General features: G+C 42.4%; 1 protein-coding gene across 5 annotated transcripts in view; it reads left to right on the top strand.

Moving 5' to 3' along the window:
• The window catches only part of LOC135497923 (uncharacterized), a 177784-nt gene that overhangs the window by 59788 nt on the left and 102287 nt on the right, over nucleotides 1–15709 (top strand). For all 5 annotated transcript variants that reach the window (XM_064787955.1, XM_064787952.1, XM_064787953.1 and 2 more), the window contains exons 10-15: nucleotides 4851–5123; nucleotides 6270–6551; nucleotides 6903–7184; nucleotides 7565–7837; nucleotides 9112–9372; nucleotides 11005–11130. In XM_064787955.1, coding sequence (XP_064644025.1) covers nucleotides 4851–5123; nucleotides 6270–6551; nucleotides 6903–7184; nucleotides 7565–7837; nucleotides 9112–9372; nucleotides 11005–11130 — 1497 coding nt within the window. The remainder of the gene's footprint in view (nucleotides 1–4850; nucleotides 5124–6269; nucleotides 6552–6902; nucleotides 7185–7564; nucleotides 7838–9111; nucleotides 9373–11004; nucleotides 11131–15709) is intronic.

The following is a 15709-nucleotide window of genomic DNA, read 5'->3' as shown; positions in this document are numbered from 1 at the left end:
ATGCTAGCTAAAATCATGATATTTTTACTGAGGACAGTACTCATGAGACTACATCACATAATACCCGGGTTTTTGATTTGACCTACTTTTCAAGGTCACAGGGGTCAAGTAGCGTAAATTGACCATCAGTGGTTTCCGGAACATATATCCGTAACCATAAATGCTAGGCATTTCATCTCTGGGTGGTTTGAAGGTCTTATGGTACCATTGTGCCTTTTGGCAGTTTTGACAGTTTTCGACCTACACTTGGCCCCAGGGGGCGCTTCATGCAAAAAACTACTTTTGGCTATATCTCATGAATTATGCTAGCTAGAATCATGATATTTTTACTGAGGACAGTACTCATGAGACTACATCACATAATACCCGGGTTTTTGATTTGACCTACTTTTCAAGGTCACAGGGGTCAAGTAGCGTAAATTGACCATCAGTGGTTTCCGGAAAATATATCCGTAACCATAAATGCTGGGCATTTCATCTCTAGGTGGTTTGAAGGTCTTATGGTACCATTGTGCCTTTTGGCAGTTTTGACGGTTTTCAACCTACACTTGGCCCCAGGGGGCGCTTCATGCAAAAAACTACTTTTGGCTATATCTCATGAATTATGCTAGCTTGAATCATGATATTTTTACTGAGGACAGTACTCATGAGACTACATCACATAATACCCGGGTTTTTGATTTGACCTTTTTTCAAGGTCACAGGGGTCAAGTAGCGTAAATTGACCATAAGTGGTTTCCGGATTATATATCCGTAACCATAAATGCTGGGCATTTCAACTCTGGGTGGTTTGAAGGTCTTATGGTACCATTGTGCCTTTTGGCAGTTTTGACGGTTTTCAACCTACACTTGGCCCCAGGGGGCGCTTCATGCAAAAAACTACTTTTGGCTATATCTCATGAATTATGCTAGCTTGAATCATGATATTTTTACTGAGGACAGTACTCATGAGACAACATCACATAATACCCGGGTTTTTGATTTGACCTACTTTTCAAGGTCACAGGGGTCAAGTAGCGTAAATTGACCATCAGTAGCATAAATTGACCATCAGTGGTTTCCGGAACATATATCCGTAACCATAAATGCTGGGCATTTCATCTCTGGGTGGTTTGAAGGTCTTATGGTACCATTGTACCTTTTGGCAGTTTTGACGGTTTTCGACCTACACTTGGCCCCAGGGGGCGCTTCATGCAAAAAACTACTTTTGGCTATATCTCATGAATTATGCTAGCTTGAATCATGATATTTTAACTGAGGACAGTACTCATGAGACTACATCATATAATACCCGGGTTTTCGATTTGACCTACTTTTCAAGGTCACAGGGGTCAATTAGCGTAAATTGACCATCAGTGGTTTCCGGAACATATATCCGTAACCATAAATGCTGGGCATTTCATCTCTGGGTGGTTTGAAGGTCTTATGGTAGGCCCTACCATTGTGCCTTTTGGCAGTTTTGACGGTTTTCAACCTACACTTGGCCCCAGGGGGCGCTTCATGCAAAAAACTACTTTTTGCTATATCTCATGAATTATGCTAGCTAAAATCATGATATTTGTACTGAGGACAGTACTCATGAGACTACATCACATAATACCCGGGTTTTTGATTTGACCTACTTTTCAAGGTCACAGGGGTCAAGTAGCGTAAATTGACCATCAGTGGTTTCCGGAACATATATCCGTAACCATAAATGCTGAGCATTTTATCTTTGGGTGGTTTGAAGGTCTTATGGTACCATTGTGCGTTTTGGCAGTTTCGACGGTTTTCAACCTACACTTGGCCCCAGGGGGCGCTTCATGCAAAAAACTACTTTCGGCTATATCTCAGGAATTATGCTAGCTAAAATCATGATTTTTTGGTATGTGCGTTGGGGATGACTCGAGGAAGGTCTTTTGAAAACCGGCTCGTTCTGATTGTCAATATGCTCACAGGGCGGCGTGCTTGAAATCGGTTTTCTGTCAATTTCGAGGAGAACCGTCTGATTAAATTCATTTTTGGTATGTACCTTGAGGGTGACTAGAGCGAGGCTCCTTTCGAAAACAGGCGCGTTCCGATTATCAATATGGCCACTAGGGCGGCTTGCTTGAAATCGGTTTCCGTCAATTTCGAGGAGAACGGCTTGGAGGATGGAATCAATTTTTAGTGAGTGTAGGCCTAATGCAGTTTTGTAAGGGGAAGGTTCCTTTCAAAAATCAGCGCGATTCGAAAATCAATATGGCCGCCACGCTCACATCCTCAAAATAGGTTTCCACAATTTTAATTTCCATATGCAAACTAGCCACTCCACTCAGCCAACTTCACCATTATCTCACCTTCAACCTTAATAGGCTGAGGGGTTATGCTCGCTTTGCGATGCTATTTTTTGCCTTTTTGATGACTAGGTCATCACCAATTTTTTCCTTGGACTTCAGATAATGATATTGATCACTACTTGAGATGTTCACTCCCTTCGTATTGATTTTATTGTGTTCTTACACTGTTGGACGTGTATACAAACTGGTGTTTTCAGTTAGATTCTGGAGTGTGGCAAGCCTCGAGCTGTGCACTCAACTCTCTCTTCCGAGTTTAAGTTATGGCGCTGTACTCATCTATCCTCCTTAGAATGTGTAAGTTATAGCGCTGCACTGAATTTGGGTTTCGTCTTCTCAGTTGTGTAAGTTATAGCACTGCACCTCTTTGAGACAAATTTCTCTGTGTGAACACTTTGTTCACTCATCATTTAATAAGGGTCCTACGTTGTGGACATAGAATATTCTGAGAGAATGAATATCCTGTTGTGATTGAGCCTGAGGTTTATAGTGCGTAAATCACGGTTGTGACAGAAGTTTGAGGTTGTGAATATAAGAACTGAGTTGTGTGATGATATGACGACGTAATGCTTGCTTGTAAATGAAAGTTTGAAGTACGAGATTGTAAATAAGTACAGTGTATGGAAATCAATTGTTTCTGGTCGTAAATACTAGGTAGTTTAAAGTGTTTCCTGCCAAAGTCTTAGCAGGACCTTCTCTGTAAGTGGCTAGTCTTCTTGCCGCTCAGACGATTTAGTCACAACACAAGCAAGAAAATGAGATATGTACCAAGTCTACAGTTATTATAGCTATTAATATAGTGATATTATTTCGTTTGTTTCCAAGCGGGTGCCAAGTGGGTGCCAAGTGGGGGGGGGGGGGGGGGGATTGGGAGTCCTAGGGCCGCTGAAAAAGACCCTTGCCCATGGGAACAGAGTCAGAAAAGTTTTTAGATATTCTATATAAAAGCAGGAGAATAGATGAATACAGTAAAGTTTGCTTTATGAAGCTACATGTACCTCCTCTTAGCTTTTTTTAATTATGCCCCCGCTAAAGTGGGGGCATTATGTTCTTAGGTGGTTTCTGGCCGCGTCCGCCGCACTGAATTCCAGACTATAACTCAAGAACCCCTTGCTCGGCTGACTTGAAATTTTTAGAGGATGTAGGCCTAGTGTGTCAAAGGGTCCCTATTGTTTTTTGTCGCGTTCCAAAATCCAATATGGCCGCCAGCCGCCATCTTAGATTTTCCCATTCCGCTCGTTTACTAGAGAACCAGAGGTCCAACAGTCTTCAAACTTTTGTGGTGTGATGGTCTATGGTAGGGGAGGTTCCCTATCGATTTTGGGCCCGAACCGAAATCCAAGATGGCCGCCAGCCACCATCTTAGATTTTCGCATTCCGCTCGTTAACTAGAGAACCGGAGGTCCAACAGTCTTCAAACTTTTGTGGCGTGATGGTCTATGGTAGGGGAGGTTCCCTATCGATTTTGGGCCCGACCCGAAATCAAAGATGGCCGCCAGCCACCATCTTAGATTTTGGCATTCCGCTCATTAACTGGAGAACCGGAGGTCCAACAGTCTTCAAACTTTTGTGGTGTAATGGTCTATGGTAGGGGAGGTTCCCTATCGATTTTGGGCCCGACCCGAAATCAAAGAGGGCCGCCAGCCACCATCTTAGATTTTCGCATTCCGCTCGTTAACTAGAGAACCGGAGGTCCAACAGTCTTCAAACTTTTGTTGCGTAATGGTCTATGGTAGGGGAGGTTCCCTATCGATTTTGGGCCCGACCCGAAATCAAAGATGGCCGCCAGCCACCATCTTAGATATTCGCATTCCGCTCGTTAACTGGAGAACCGGAGGTCCAACAGTCTTCAAACTTTTGTGGCGTAATGGTCTATGGTAGGGGAGGTTCCCTATCGAGGCAATCGCCTTGGAAACGGCAAAAACTTAAAAGATCAAGGAGATGACAACGCCGAAAATAGTATAGACCACGCTTCACCTCTGTAGTGAGTAAATGGGAAAACCAACCTCTGCTGTTCACGTGCATGTCTATTGTCAGACCAACTAGCCCAGTCAACAGCCATATTATTGTGGATGTCAATTGAGAGCCTCCACAAAATTTCATAAACAGCCACAGAGAAGATATTATCGTATTTATGCGCTAAAAAGCGCATTGCGCTTATATTCGAGGTGCGCTTATAGCCACAATTTCATATTTATAGGCTAAATAACGCGCGCAATGAACATATTAACACACCGAACACACCAGAGCGGGGGCATACATTCGCAATTTGCCCCAATTGCGTTATATATTTCTAGTTTCTTTTTGAAAATACCCAAAAATACCCGCCAGAGCTCAGTGTTCAAAGGGTTAAAAATGCAATTATTGCGCATTATAACTTCATTTACTTGTCCTATTGCCACCAATGTGATATCATGGCTATGTACATGTATCTGTTTATGTCTTTTATCTTTGCAGTGCCACCAGCCCTAGCATGGGTGCATGCTAATAGCTGTGTACATGTATCTAATCTGTTTATGTCTTTTATCTTTGCAGTGCCACCAGCCCTAACATCAGATTTAACAGTGGATACGTTTACAACAACGGGAGTAACTGTGAAATGGACACCAACAACAGGGACATTCGACACCTTCAAGGTCACTTTTGCACCAACAGCAGGTGGAGCAGTCCTTGGCACTCAGACTCCTGCTAAAACAGCCATTCAGGCAGTTACAACAGCTTTACAAGCCGGGACCGCATACACTGCAAGGGTTGTAACAGTCCTGGGAGGGGTTGAGGGGCCTGCCAAGACAAAGACATTCACTACATGTACGTATGCTAAACCTTTTTTGCCTTTTTGATGACTAGGTCATCACCAATTTTTTCCTTGGACTTCAGATAATGATATTGATGACTACTTGAGATGTTCACTCCCTTTGTATTGATTTTATTGTGTTCTTACACTGTTGGACGTGTATATAAACTGGTGTTTTCAGTTAGATTCTGGAGTGTGGCAAGCCTCGAGCTGTGCACTCAACTCTCTCTTCCGAGTTTAAGTTATTGCGCTGTACTCATCTATCCCCCTTAGAATGTGTAAGTTATAGCGCTGCACTGACATTGGGTTTCGTCTTCTCAGTTGTGTAAGTTATAGCGCTGCACCTCTTTGAGACAAACTTCTCTGTGTGAACACTTTGTTCACTCATCATTTAATAAGGGTCCTACGTTGTGGACATAGAATATTCTGAGAGAATGAATATCCTGTTGCGATTGAGTCTGAGGTTTATAGTGCGTAAATCACGGTTGTGACAGAAGTTTGAGGTTGTAAATATAAGAACTGAGTTGTGTGATGATATGACGACGTAATGCTTGCTTGTAAATGGAAGTTTGAAGTACGATATTGTAAATAAGGACAGTGTATGGAAGTCAATTGTTTCTGGTCGTAAATACTAGGTAGTTTAAAGTGTTTCCTGCCCAAGTCTTAGCAGGACCTTCTCTGTAAGTGGCCAGTCTTATTGCCGCTCAGATGACTTAGTCACGACACAAGCAAGAAAATAAGATATGTACCAAGTCTACAGCTATTATAGCTATTAATATAGTGATATTATTTCATTTGTTTCCAAGCGGGTGCCAAGTGGGGGGGGGGGGGGGGGTCCTAGGGGTGCTGAAAAAGACCCTTGCCCATGGGAACGGAGTTAGAAAAGTTTTTAGATATTCTATCTAGAAGCAGGAAAATAGATGAATACAGTAAAGTTTACTTTATGAAGCTACGTGTACCTCCTCTTAGCTTTTTTTTATTTCTTTTTGAAAAGACCCAAAAATACCCGCCAGAGCTCAGTGTTCAAAGGGTTGAAAATGCAATTGTTGCGCATTAACTACATATACTTGTCTGATTGCCACCAATGTGATATCATGGATAAATCTAACCATCTAATGGTGAGCACAATGGCCCCTGGCCTTTTCATTTTGTACTTTCAGTGCCTCCAGACATTCCAGCTGACCTGACAATTTCTCTAATAACGGCGACTACAGCAAAAGTTGAATGGACCAAACCAAGTCCTGGAACTTTTACTAGCTACGATATCACCATTTCTCCAACGGATAATGGTGCCACGGTGGATTCACCTAGTGTTCTGCAATCTGTCGATCCACCGACAACAACATTATCAAGTTTGACACCAAATGTGCAATATAGTGTAGTTGTCAGGACAGTTGTTGGAACAACGAAGGGGGCTACAAAGACCAAGTCTTTCACCACATGTAAGAACATCTCTTCCAATTTATATGTCTTGTTTTTTTCTCAATTAGGGATTGGATAGTTCTCTGAGGGCTGTATTCTCTGAATTTAAGAGTTGACCACAGGTGCCACCATTTTGGCTAGAACTTGAAATCCTTAAGCAATTGGAACTCCTTCAACTAATAAGCAACTGGATGGATGGCAGTAATTTTTGGCCAGAAATGGGATGTTAGGTTCATGTTGAATGGCTCTAAAAGTGTTGAGGCAGAGGCTCATCATAATTTAAATTATCTTCTTCTGGTAATGAGCCTTCTTTATAACTGGTACGCCATGTCCGCATAAATTGGACATATTCTCCTGTTTTGTACTTTCAGTGCCTCCAGACATTGCTGTTGACCTGACAATTTCTCTAATAACTCCAAATGGAGCAACAGTTGAATGGACCAAACCAAGTCCTGGACCTTTTACCAGCTATGATATCAGCATTTCTCCAACTGCTAATGGTGCCAAGGTGGATACGCCAAGTGTTCTGCAATCAGTGATTCCTCCAAAGACAACACTCTCCAGTTTAACCCCTGGCACCCTATATACTGTTACTGTCCAGACAGTTGCTGGAACAACGAAGGGTGTAGCAAAGACCAAGACTTTCACCACATGTAAGAACCTCTCTTCATTTGGTACAGTCCAATAATAATAGCATCTCCTGATAGTTGCTGTGACTGTATTGATTTGCAGTAAATAAATCTTCTTATAAGTCAAGATCAGATCTGAGGTACTGTCATTTCTGTTTTTCCAAATCCACTCGATTTTTTCCGAAACGGTTGCTAATGGCTATGTACATGTATCTGATCTGTTTGTGTCTTTTATCTTTGCAGTGCCACCAGCCCTAGCATGGGTGCATGCTAATTGGCTGTGTACATGTATCTGATCTGTTTATGTCTTTTTTATCTTTGCAGTGCCACCAGCCCTAGCATGGGTGCATGCTAATAGCTGTGTACATGTATCTGATCTGTTTATATGTCTTTTATCTTTGCAGTGCCACCAGCCCTAGCATCAGATTTAACAGTGGATGCGTTTACAACAACGGGAGTAACTGTGAAATGGACAACAACAACAGGGTCATTCGACAGCTTAAAAGTCGCTTTTACACCAACAGCAGGTGGAGCAGTCCTTGGCTCTCAGACTCTGGCTAAAACAGCCACTCAGGCAGTTACAACAGCTTTACAAGCCGGGACCGCATACACTGCAAGGGTTGTAACAGTCCTGGGAGGGGTTGAGGGGCCTGCCAAGACAAAGACATTCACCACAGGTAAGATAAATAACCATATAAGGCATGTGTATTGTTCTTGTTGTATTTATTTTGTAATGTCTTTCCCTCATTGGTGTCACGACCTTTTGTAAAAATGAGTGGTGAATTTTTTAATCGCGAGGACTAATGACTTTCCCTGCATGCAAGCCTTACCCCTAGTTCAGGTGATCTCTGAGATTCGACCTGAGTGCAAGCTGACGAAGCCTGCTTGTCCACCATGGTGTTGAAAACTTGCCTCTGTCCCGACTGTCAATTCTATAACAATGACAGGAGCAAGTTGCATGGACCAAGTCAAGTAGGAGTTTCACGAGCTATGAGATCGCCATTTCTCCAACTGCTGATAATGCCAAGGCCGACATGCCAAATGTTCTTATAGCTGTTGACCCCCCCCCCCCCCCCCCCGCTAACAATATTGTCCAGTTTAACCCCTGGCACCCTATATACTATTACTGTTATGAGAACAAAGGGCGCGGCGAAGACCGAGACATTCGCTACTGGTTAGTCTGCTTTTTGGTTCTTTACATTGACTTTTGCCTTTTGACCCTTTTGACCCTTTTGACCCTTTTGACCCTTTGACCCTTTTGACCCCTTTGACCCTTTGACCCTTTTGACCCTTTTGACCCCTTTGACCTTTTGACCCAATTTGACCCTTTTGACCCTGTGACCCTTTTGACCCTTTGACCCTATGACCCTTTGGACCCTTTTGACCCTTTGACCCTTTTGACCTTTACAGAACCATCCTCGCTAACAATATTGTCCAGTTTAACCCCTGGCACCCTATATACTATTACTGTTATGAGAACAAAGGGCGCGGCGAAGACCGAGACATTCGCTACTGGTTAGTCTGCTTTTTGGTTCTTTACATTGACTTTTGCCTTATGACCCTTTTGACCCTTTTGACCCTGTGACCCTTTTGACCCTTTTGACCCTTTTGACCCTTTTGACCCTTTTGACCCTTTGACCCTTTTGACCCCTTTGACCCTTTGACCCTTTTGACCCTTTTGACCCCTTTGACCTTTTGACCCTATTTGACCCTTTTGACCCTGTGACCCTTTTGACCCTTTGACCCTATGACCCTTTGGACCCTTTTGACCCTTTGACCCTTTTGACCTTTACAGAACCATCCTCCAGCTTGGTTTTGATCTACTTGACATGCTTTAGCTCCACCCACACGGTTTTAGTGAGACAGCCAATACCCCCAGTTCACTTTAATCGATTCCTTTAAATTTTAGTCCATGTGAAAATTTGACGATGTGAATAAATTCTTCTTTCAGCACCGAATAAACCGACAATTACAAAGCAAAAGTTGCTAGTTGGTGACTATGCTATCACTGGTTCAACTGTGACACTGACATGCAAGGCACTTGGAGTAGTGGTTTCATACGAATGGTACAAGGGCACAGTCAAACAATCGTCAACTGGGAACAAGGGAGCTGATTTTTCAACACAGATGACTGTTGATGGGGAATATTCCTGCAAGGCCATTAACACAGGCGGCAGCACAGAAAGTGACAAGTTGACCATAAAAGTGGTCGGTGAGTTGAAGATAGATACTTATTTCTACACCCCTGAGAAATAAGATCCTAAACTCTGGGCATGTTGTTCCCAGTCTAGGTTCATCTGGTATTCCTGAAATCCAAGTCCCCAAATAGTTTTCTTGTAAAGTGTGACCCACCATGGCAAAATGAGTTGCATGTCGCACAGAAGATGAGCCTAAAATGATACCAGGACATAATAGAAGAAATTAATATACTCAGATTTCACAAAAGGCAGACAAGAGTGAAATGAACAACCAGTCCGTCTCAACCTGTCAAGCTCGGAGCGACATGCGACTTATTTTGCCATGGCGGGTCACAAATGGCTCTCCCATGGCGTATCTACAGTCCAAATCACAATTAACATCCCTTAAGTCGCGTTTGTTTCGCCACCACTCGAACCTCATCTGCAGTGCCTTGTCGTCGCCACAATTGTTGCACCGAAATCTTGTGATCAAATCATCACAGAGGACTCATATTTTACCCCAGTTCCGTGAGAGAAAAGTTGTTAAGTAGACAGGATTACGAATAACCCAACCATGGCGATTAAGAACTGAGGCTCTAAAAACTGAGCTTTTCAGAAAACATTTCTCACGCAACTAATGACTGTCAACTATAGTGGAGAGCGCTTTTGAACATTTTCAAATGGAAACAGCGCTTTATAAATTTAACTTTATTATTATTATTAAGATATGTGACCCGCTCTACCAAAACTAGGCGCTTGTCGCATCTGAACTTGACAGGTTGATACGGACTTGTTGTTCATTTCCCTATTGTAGACCTTTGGTGAAATGTAACCAAATCAGTTTGTAATAGATTTCACAAAAGGTCTACAATAGGGAAATGAACAACAAGTCCGTATCAACCTGTCAAGTTCAGATGCGACAAGCGCCTAGTTTTGGTAGAGCGAGTCACATATAGTCATTGCTTTCACTGAGCTGTATAAATGGTACTCGACTGACACGTTTTGCGTGTGCAGCGTGGAACTTTCAAGTCACCTGCGCAACCTACGTGAAAGTAACGCGTAAGTTACGTGTTTTTGATGGGAGGCAGATGAGATGTCAGTTGTGATTTGGACTGTAAATATGGCAGTATATGTACATTATGTACGATTACTCGCGAAATTCGTGCAAATATCCTGCATGCAAAATTTTTCCTGTCAGCTGTATTCAAACGTGTCACTACTGCCCTTCCAACTTGTGATGTTCTCAATGAGGGCCCTGCACAACAAAAACTTGCCAATAGGGGGCCCTGCAGGCAAGTGGATCATGAGAAAGCCGTTTCCCGGTTCAATGATTATTTGAATATTTCATCCCTTAATTACTCTACATGGGAAAATAGCACCAAAAATGTTGTTTTATTGGTCCTTAATTCTATTTTGATGAGTTTAAAGGAGAAAATCAACAAAACTTAATTTTAATGGAAAATGCACTGGAAGTGTACCTTTTAGTACTGGTGCTGCCATCTGGATTTGTAGTTAAAATTGAAAATCAACAAAACTTAATTTTAATGGAAAATGCACTGGAAGTGTACCTTTTAGTACTGGTGCTGCCATCTGGATTTGTAGTTAAAATTGTTTTGTTTGGTAAGTGAATCTGATTCGCCTTCAACCATATTTCTCTGGTCTTTCAGGTCCGTGCGACCCATTGATTTCCCTGTGTAAGAACGGAGCCACGTGTGCTGTCGACCCGAATGATGCAACAAAACCAAAGTGTACCTGTAAGCCAGGATGGGAAGGACCCACCTCATGCTCAGTCGGTAAGGCTCAGCAAAACCCTTTCACTACCGAGCATGTGCGAGTTCAAAGCCTGCTATTATTGTCTTATAAAAGAGTAAAAACATTTCTTTCCAAGCACCTTTGTAAATAGTTGCACCAACTGTACACTGTACCATCAGAAATAAATTTTTAAAAAAAAACTGTTTTTCTATTCCTCGGCAAGATTTATAATATAGTCACCTCGATTCTACATGTACAGGTATCATATCAATTCTTTTTGGCTCACCGTAGGGGAGTCTATACGATACCGCAGTGTCCGTCGTCCGTCGTCGTCGTCGTCGTCGTCGTCGTCGTCGTCGTCGTCGTCGTCGTCGTCCGTCGTATCCTAGTTCAAAAACAGTGGCACGTTTTTTAACCGCTAGGCCTATGAACTTAAAACTTTGTACACATGACCCCCTAGGTCAGATGACCCGTGACACTAAATTTCTGTCCGATCTGATTCTCTACTTGGCCACCAGGGGGCCAAATGTGGATATCTAAAAAGTGTGATATCTCGCTTATTAGTGACTTGTTTTCGATAAAACTTTTGTGGTAGGTACTCATAGCAAGGATACATCATATATCTTACGGGTTTTTAATTTGATCTACTTTTCAAGGTCGCAGAGGTCAAATGGCGTGAATTGGCCGTTTGAGTGTAACTATGGCACGTTTCTCAACCACCAAAGCTATGAGCTTGAAACTTGGTACATATAACCCCCTATATCAGATAACCTCTGGTGCTGAATTTCAGCCTGATCTGATTCTTGACTTTGCCACCAGGGGGCCAAAACAGAAAAAGTAAGAAGTGCAATAGCCTGCTTATTAGCAAATTGTTTTTGATGAAATTTTTATGGCAAGGACCCCTAGCAAGGTTACCTCAGATGTTGCACGATTTTTCGGATTTGACCTACATTTTAAGGTCGCAGAGGTCAAATGGCATAAATTTGTCGTTTGAGTGTAACTATGGCACGTTTCTCAACCGCAACAGTTATGAACTTGAAACTTTGAACAAATGACCCCCTAGGTCAGTTGACCTTTTACACTGAATTTTGGTTCGGTCTGATTATTGACTTGGCCACCAGGGGGCCCAAACTCAAAACTCAAAAAGTGTGATTTCTCGCTTATTACTGATTTGTTTTTGATAAAAGTTTCATGGTAGGTACTCCCAGCAAGGATACATCACATATCTTACGGGTTTTGACCCACCTTTCAAGTTCACAGAGGTCAAAGTTGAAAACTTTACCGTTCTTGGTACGTTTTGTCGTTGTTCAATGTAAAGAGTTTTAATTTTGTGTAATGATGCATCTAAGAAGCCACTATTTGTATGCCAAGTTTCAGCCAGATCGGAATTCAAATATGGCCGAAATTGCATGTTTTGTGGGTTTTTCCTCGTATTGTGGCAATCCAAAGGTCGTGAGTTCAAACCCCGGTCAAGGACAGCCAAAAATATTTTTATTTTTCATCTTTTCCTTTTTTCTTTTCTGAGTTCTATCTTACATTTTCTTCATTTTTTGATTTATTTGGTGCCATAGATTTAATTAGGCGGCCATCTTGGAAATCGTTTTTTGCCGATTGCTGTAGTGTAACGAGTGATGAAATTGTTATGGTCAGGTGGATGTGTCTACATCACATATCACCCTGGTTTGTTATTTGACCTACCTGTCAGGGTCACTGAGGTCAAAGTTAAAAATATATTCACCATTGTCATGGAGTGGCACGTTTCTTCACTATCATTTTCACCCAGAAGTATTAAGGTAGCAGGAAGGGTTGGGCGTTTGTGGTTTCTGAGTCTGAGGGGGTTGGTGTCTGTTGACTGTGCTTTAAGAGAGACTAGGCATGGCGCCAGTCTCTCTTAAAGCACAGTCAACAGGCATTTGGTCTCAGTATTTGGGTTTTGATTGCCATGACTGTACCCCTGTAAAAGTCAGAGGAGGTGAAGTTTGGAATGATGAAAGCATTGAAAAAGAAGAAATGTTATTATTGAGGAAAGCAAAATTTATTATGAGACGAGAAGGCAGTGTCCTGACTTGATTATTTTGAAAATGGCAGTCTGAACACATTAAAAGGTGGAACATGGCATTTTATCGACTTTGAAGTGTTCCGCAGTTAAAGGGAGACTATAGGCAGCAGCTAGGTAGGCAAGATAAAGTCATACAAATTTGCCAATAGGGGTCAGTCATATCTCTAGGCATGGCGCCAGTCTCTCTTAAAGCACAGTCAAGAGGCATTTGGTCTTAGTATTTGGGTAAGTACAGAATCAAGGCAGCTCAGAGAGCAATGATTGAACGATGCTGTGGACAAGTCCAAGGATACTGCATCAGTCACGACCAACTTCTCATCAGAAAGCGTCACCACCAGCATATTCAATGTTCAGTTCCAACCTGTACCAGTCCAATGCACGCCTGTCATGGTCAGCAGTGGTCAGCTTAGCGCGATATGGAACATTCTTCCGAAACTCAAGCGAGGGAAATCGTGGTACAGTGGGGCGTCCTCGAGGATTGCAGCTGGTCGGACAGACGTGAGGTGGAATGTGGGCGGCTGCACTTCTTCGTTGATGTGCGATGGCAGATAGCACAGTTGTTGCGTTGCATGACAGCTGAAAGTGAATGTGATATCATAGAACTGAGGCATTTGCAATGAGACTATAGGTGAAGTAGAAGCAAGGAGTGAAATGGGCCATCTTCCAGTGACTAATATACAGAGTAAGGGCACTGGGTGTTGTTAGATTCAGCATTGAATGTATTCCTCGTACAAGCGTGAATAGTGTGGACATACAGTGAGAGGTGAGAGACCCCTATTGACTACTTCTTGTAACTTTATCTTGGATATTATATTAGTATTGAACTTCTAGCCATGGAATATGAAGAAATTGAAGTTGTAGGCATGGAATATGAAAAATTATTCAACGGTGAAAGACATTATTCCATGAGGCTTTGCCGTGATCGCAAAGGACACGAATGTCAATGAAGTATGATGAGGTGATGACGATAGTGCAATTATTAAATATTGGCAAGAGATCATACTACAACATAGGTCTTGTTTTTGACAGATGACTGTGCGACATTCCCATTGGGTCTTGTTAGAGTCAGGGCTGCATGTATTCCTTGTACAAGCTTGAATAGTTGTGACGACTTTGAGGGGTGAGAAACCCCTATCGGCTACTTCGGCTAACTTTATCTTGCCTACCTAGCTGCTAGCAATAGTGCCCCTTTATCAAGACTGAAACCCACTGTGCGGGGCTAAGAAATTACTTTTATAATCCTAGTTGGATAACCACTAGATGATTTGAAGAGTTCTCTGTGGATGTGTGCCTGTAATGTCAATGAAAGTATGATGAGGTGATGACGATAGTGGAATGACGAAATACTGGAAAGAGATCTATTCCTAGAAGAACATATGTCCTGTTTTGACTAGGTGGCGCATTTTAGAATCAGCAGTGAGCACTGTGTGTAACATGGTGGAGGCAGCGGAGATAATAACTGTGTCGAAAGTATTGTTATAGGGCCTTCCCTAGGCCCATGGGGTTAAATTTACAATCCACGATTGAAAAGACGTAGTTTGATCGCATTCAACTATAAATCCATTGAACAGTTGTGTTCCTTTAGTCAACCGATGACCTTTTGTTGGGCCATGATCGGGGATTGTAAACTGTAAATGTATTATGGACTGGGAGACGGGGGAAACACAAGTGAAATAGACCAAAAAAGTGATTTTGGGGCTTTGGTTTAGACGCATGCCCCACATGCGCCATGCGGGATTATACGGTTCATGTGAACTTGTTGACATCTACATGATCTAGTGCTGTTATTGGTCATGGCACATGGTAGGCCTAATCATCATGGCTATATGTTTCAGGAAAAGCTCGGAGTAAAATGAACTGCCGATGAATAATGATGTTGTTCATGTTTACCATGTTTACCATGTTTACTAGTACATCGCCATAGGGTATGCACTGGCCAGTGCACTTTCTGCACGTCGTCATGGTCATGTACGTGATACCTTGCATATTTTGTTTTTTGAATGCGCATGCTTTTTGGGCAAAATCACTTGTACCAACACTAATGAATAATGTCTTCTTATCCCTATGACTCCATACACAGTGAGGGCATTGTCCCATTCCCATCAAATGGTAACTTATTGTACCGTATTAGGGTGGAAGTTGGGGAGCAGATACCTACCGTTGCACGCCTGTCATAATCAGCAGTGATGAGCTTAGCGCGATATGGAACATTCTTCAGAAACTCAAGCGAGGGAAGTCTGCTCATTAGCATATCTCGCGCACTGCTCCTTCTTGTCAAACATCGTAGTGAAATCGTAATGGAAAACGTCTGGCTTTGCGCCAGACGTTGAGACTAATAAGTGAAGAACTAATAGGTAAAGAACTTCTACTTGCGCGAGACTGCACTGATAAAATTATCATTGCAGAGACTACGGTGACGTACACATATATTTTTTACAATCAAAAATGCCCTCAAAAGACGACATGGAATGATTATTTTATTGATATTTCCTACTATACACCTTCCAATTATCGCTTTATACAAATAGATCGGCGTTAGGTCGCATGCTTTTCTTTCCTGG

The sequence above is a fragment of the Lineus longissimus genome, chromosome 13 (assembly GCF_910592395.1).
Source record: "Lineus longissimus chromosome 13, tnLinLong1.2, whole genome shotgun sequence".
NCBI lineage: Eukaryota > Metazoa > Nemertea > Pilidiophora > Heteronemertea > Lineidae > Lineus > Lineus longissimus.
This window is presented reverse-complemented; position numbering and strand designations above follow the sequence as displayed.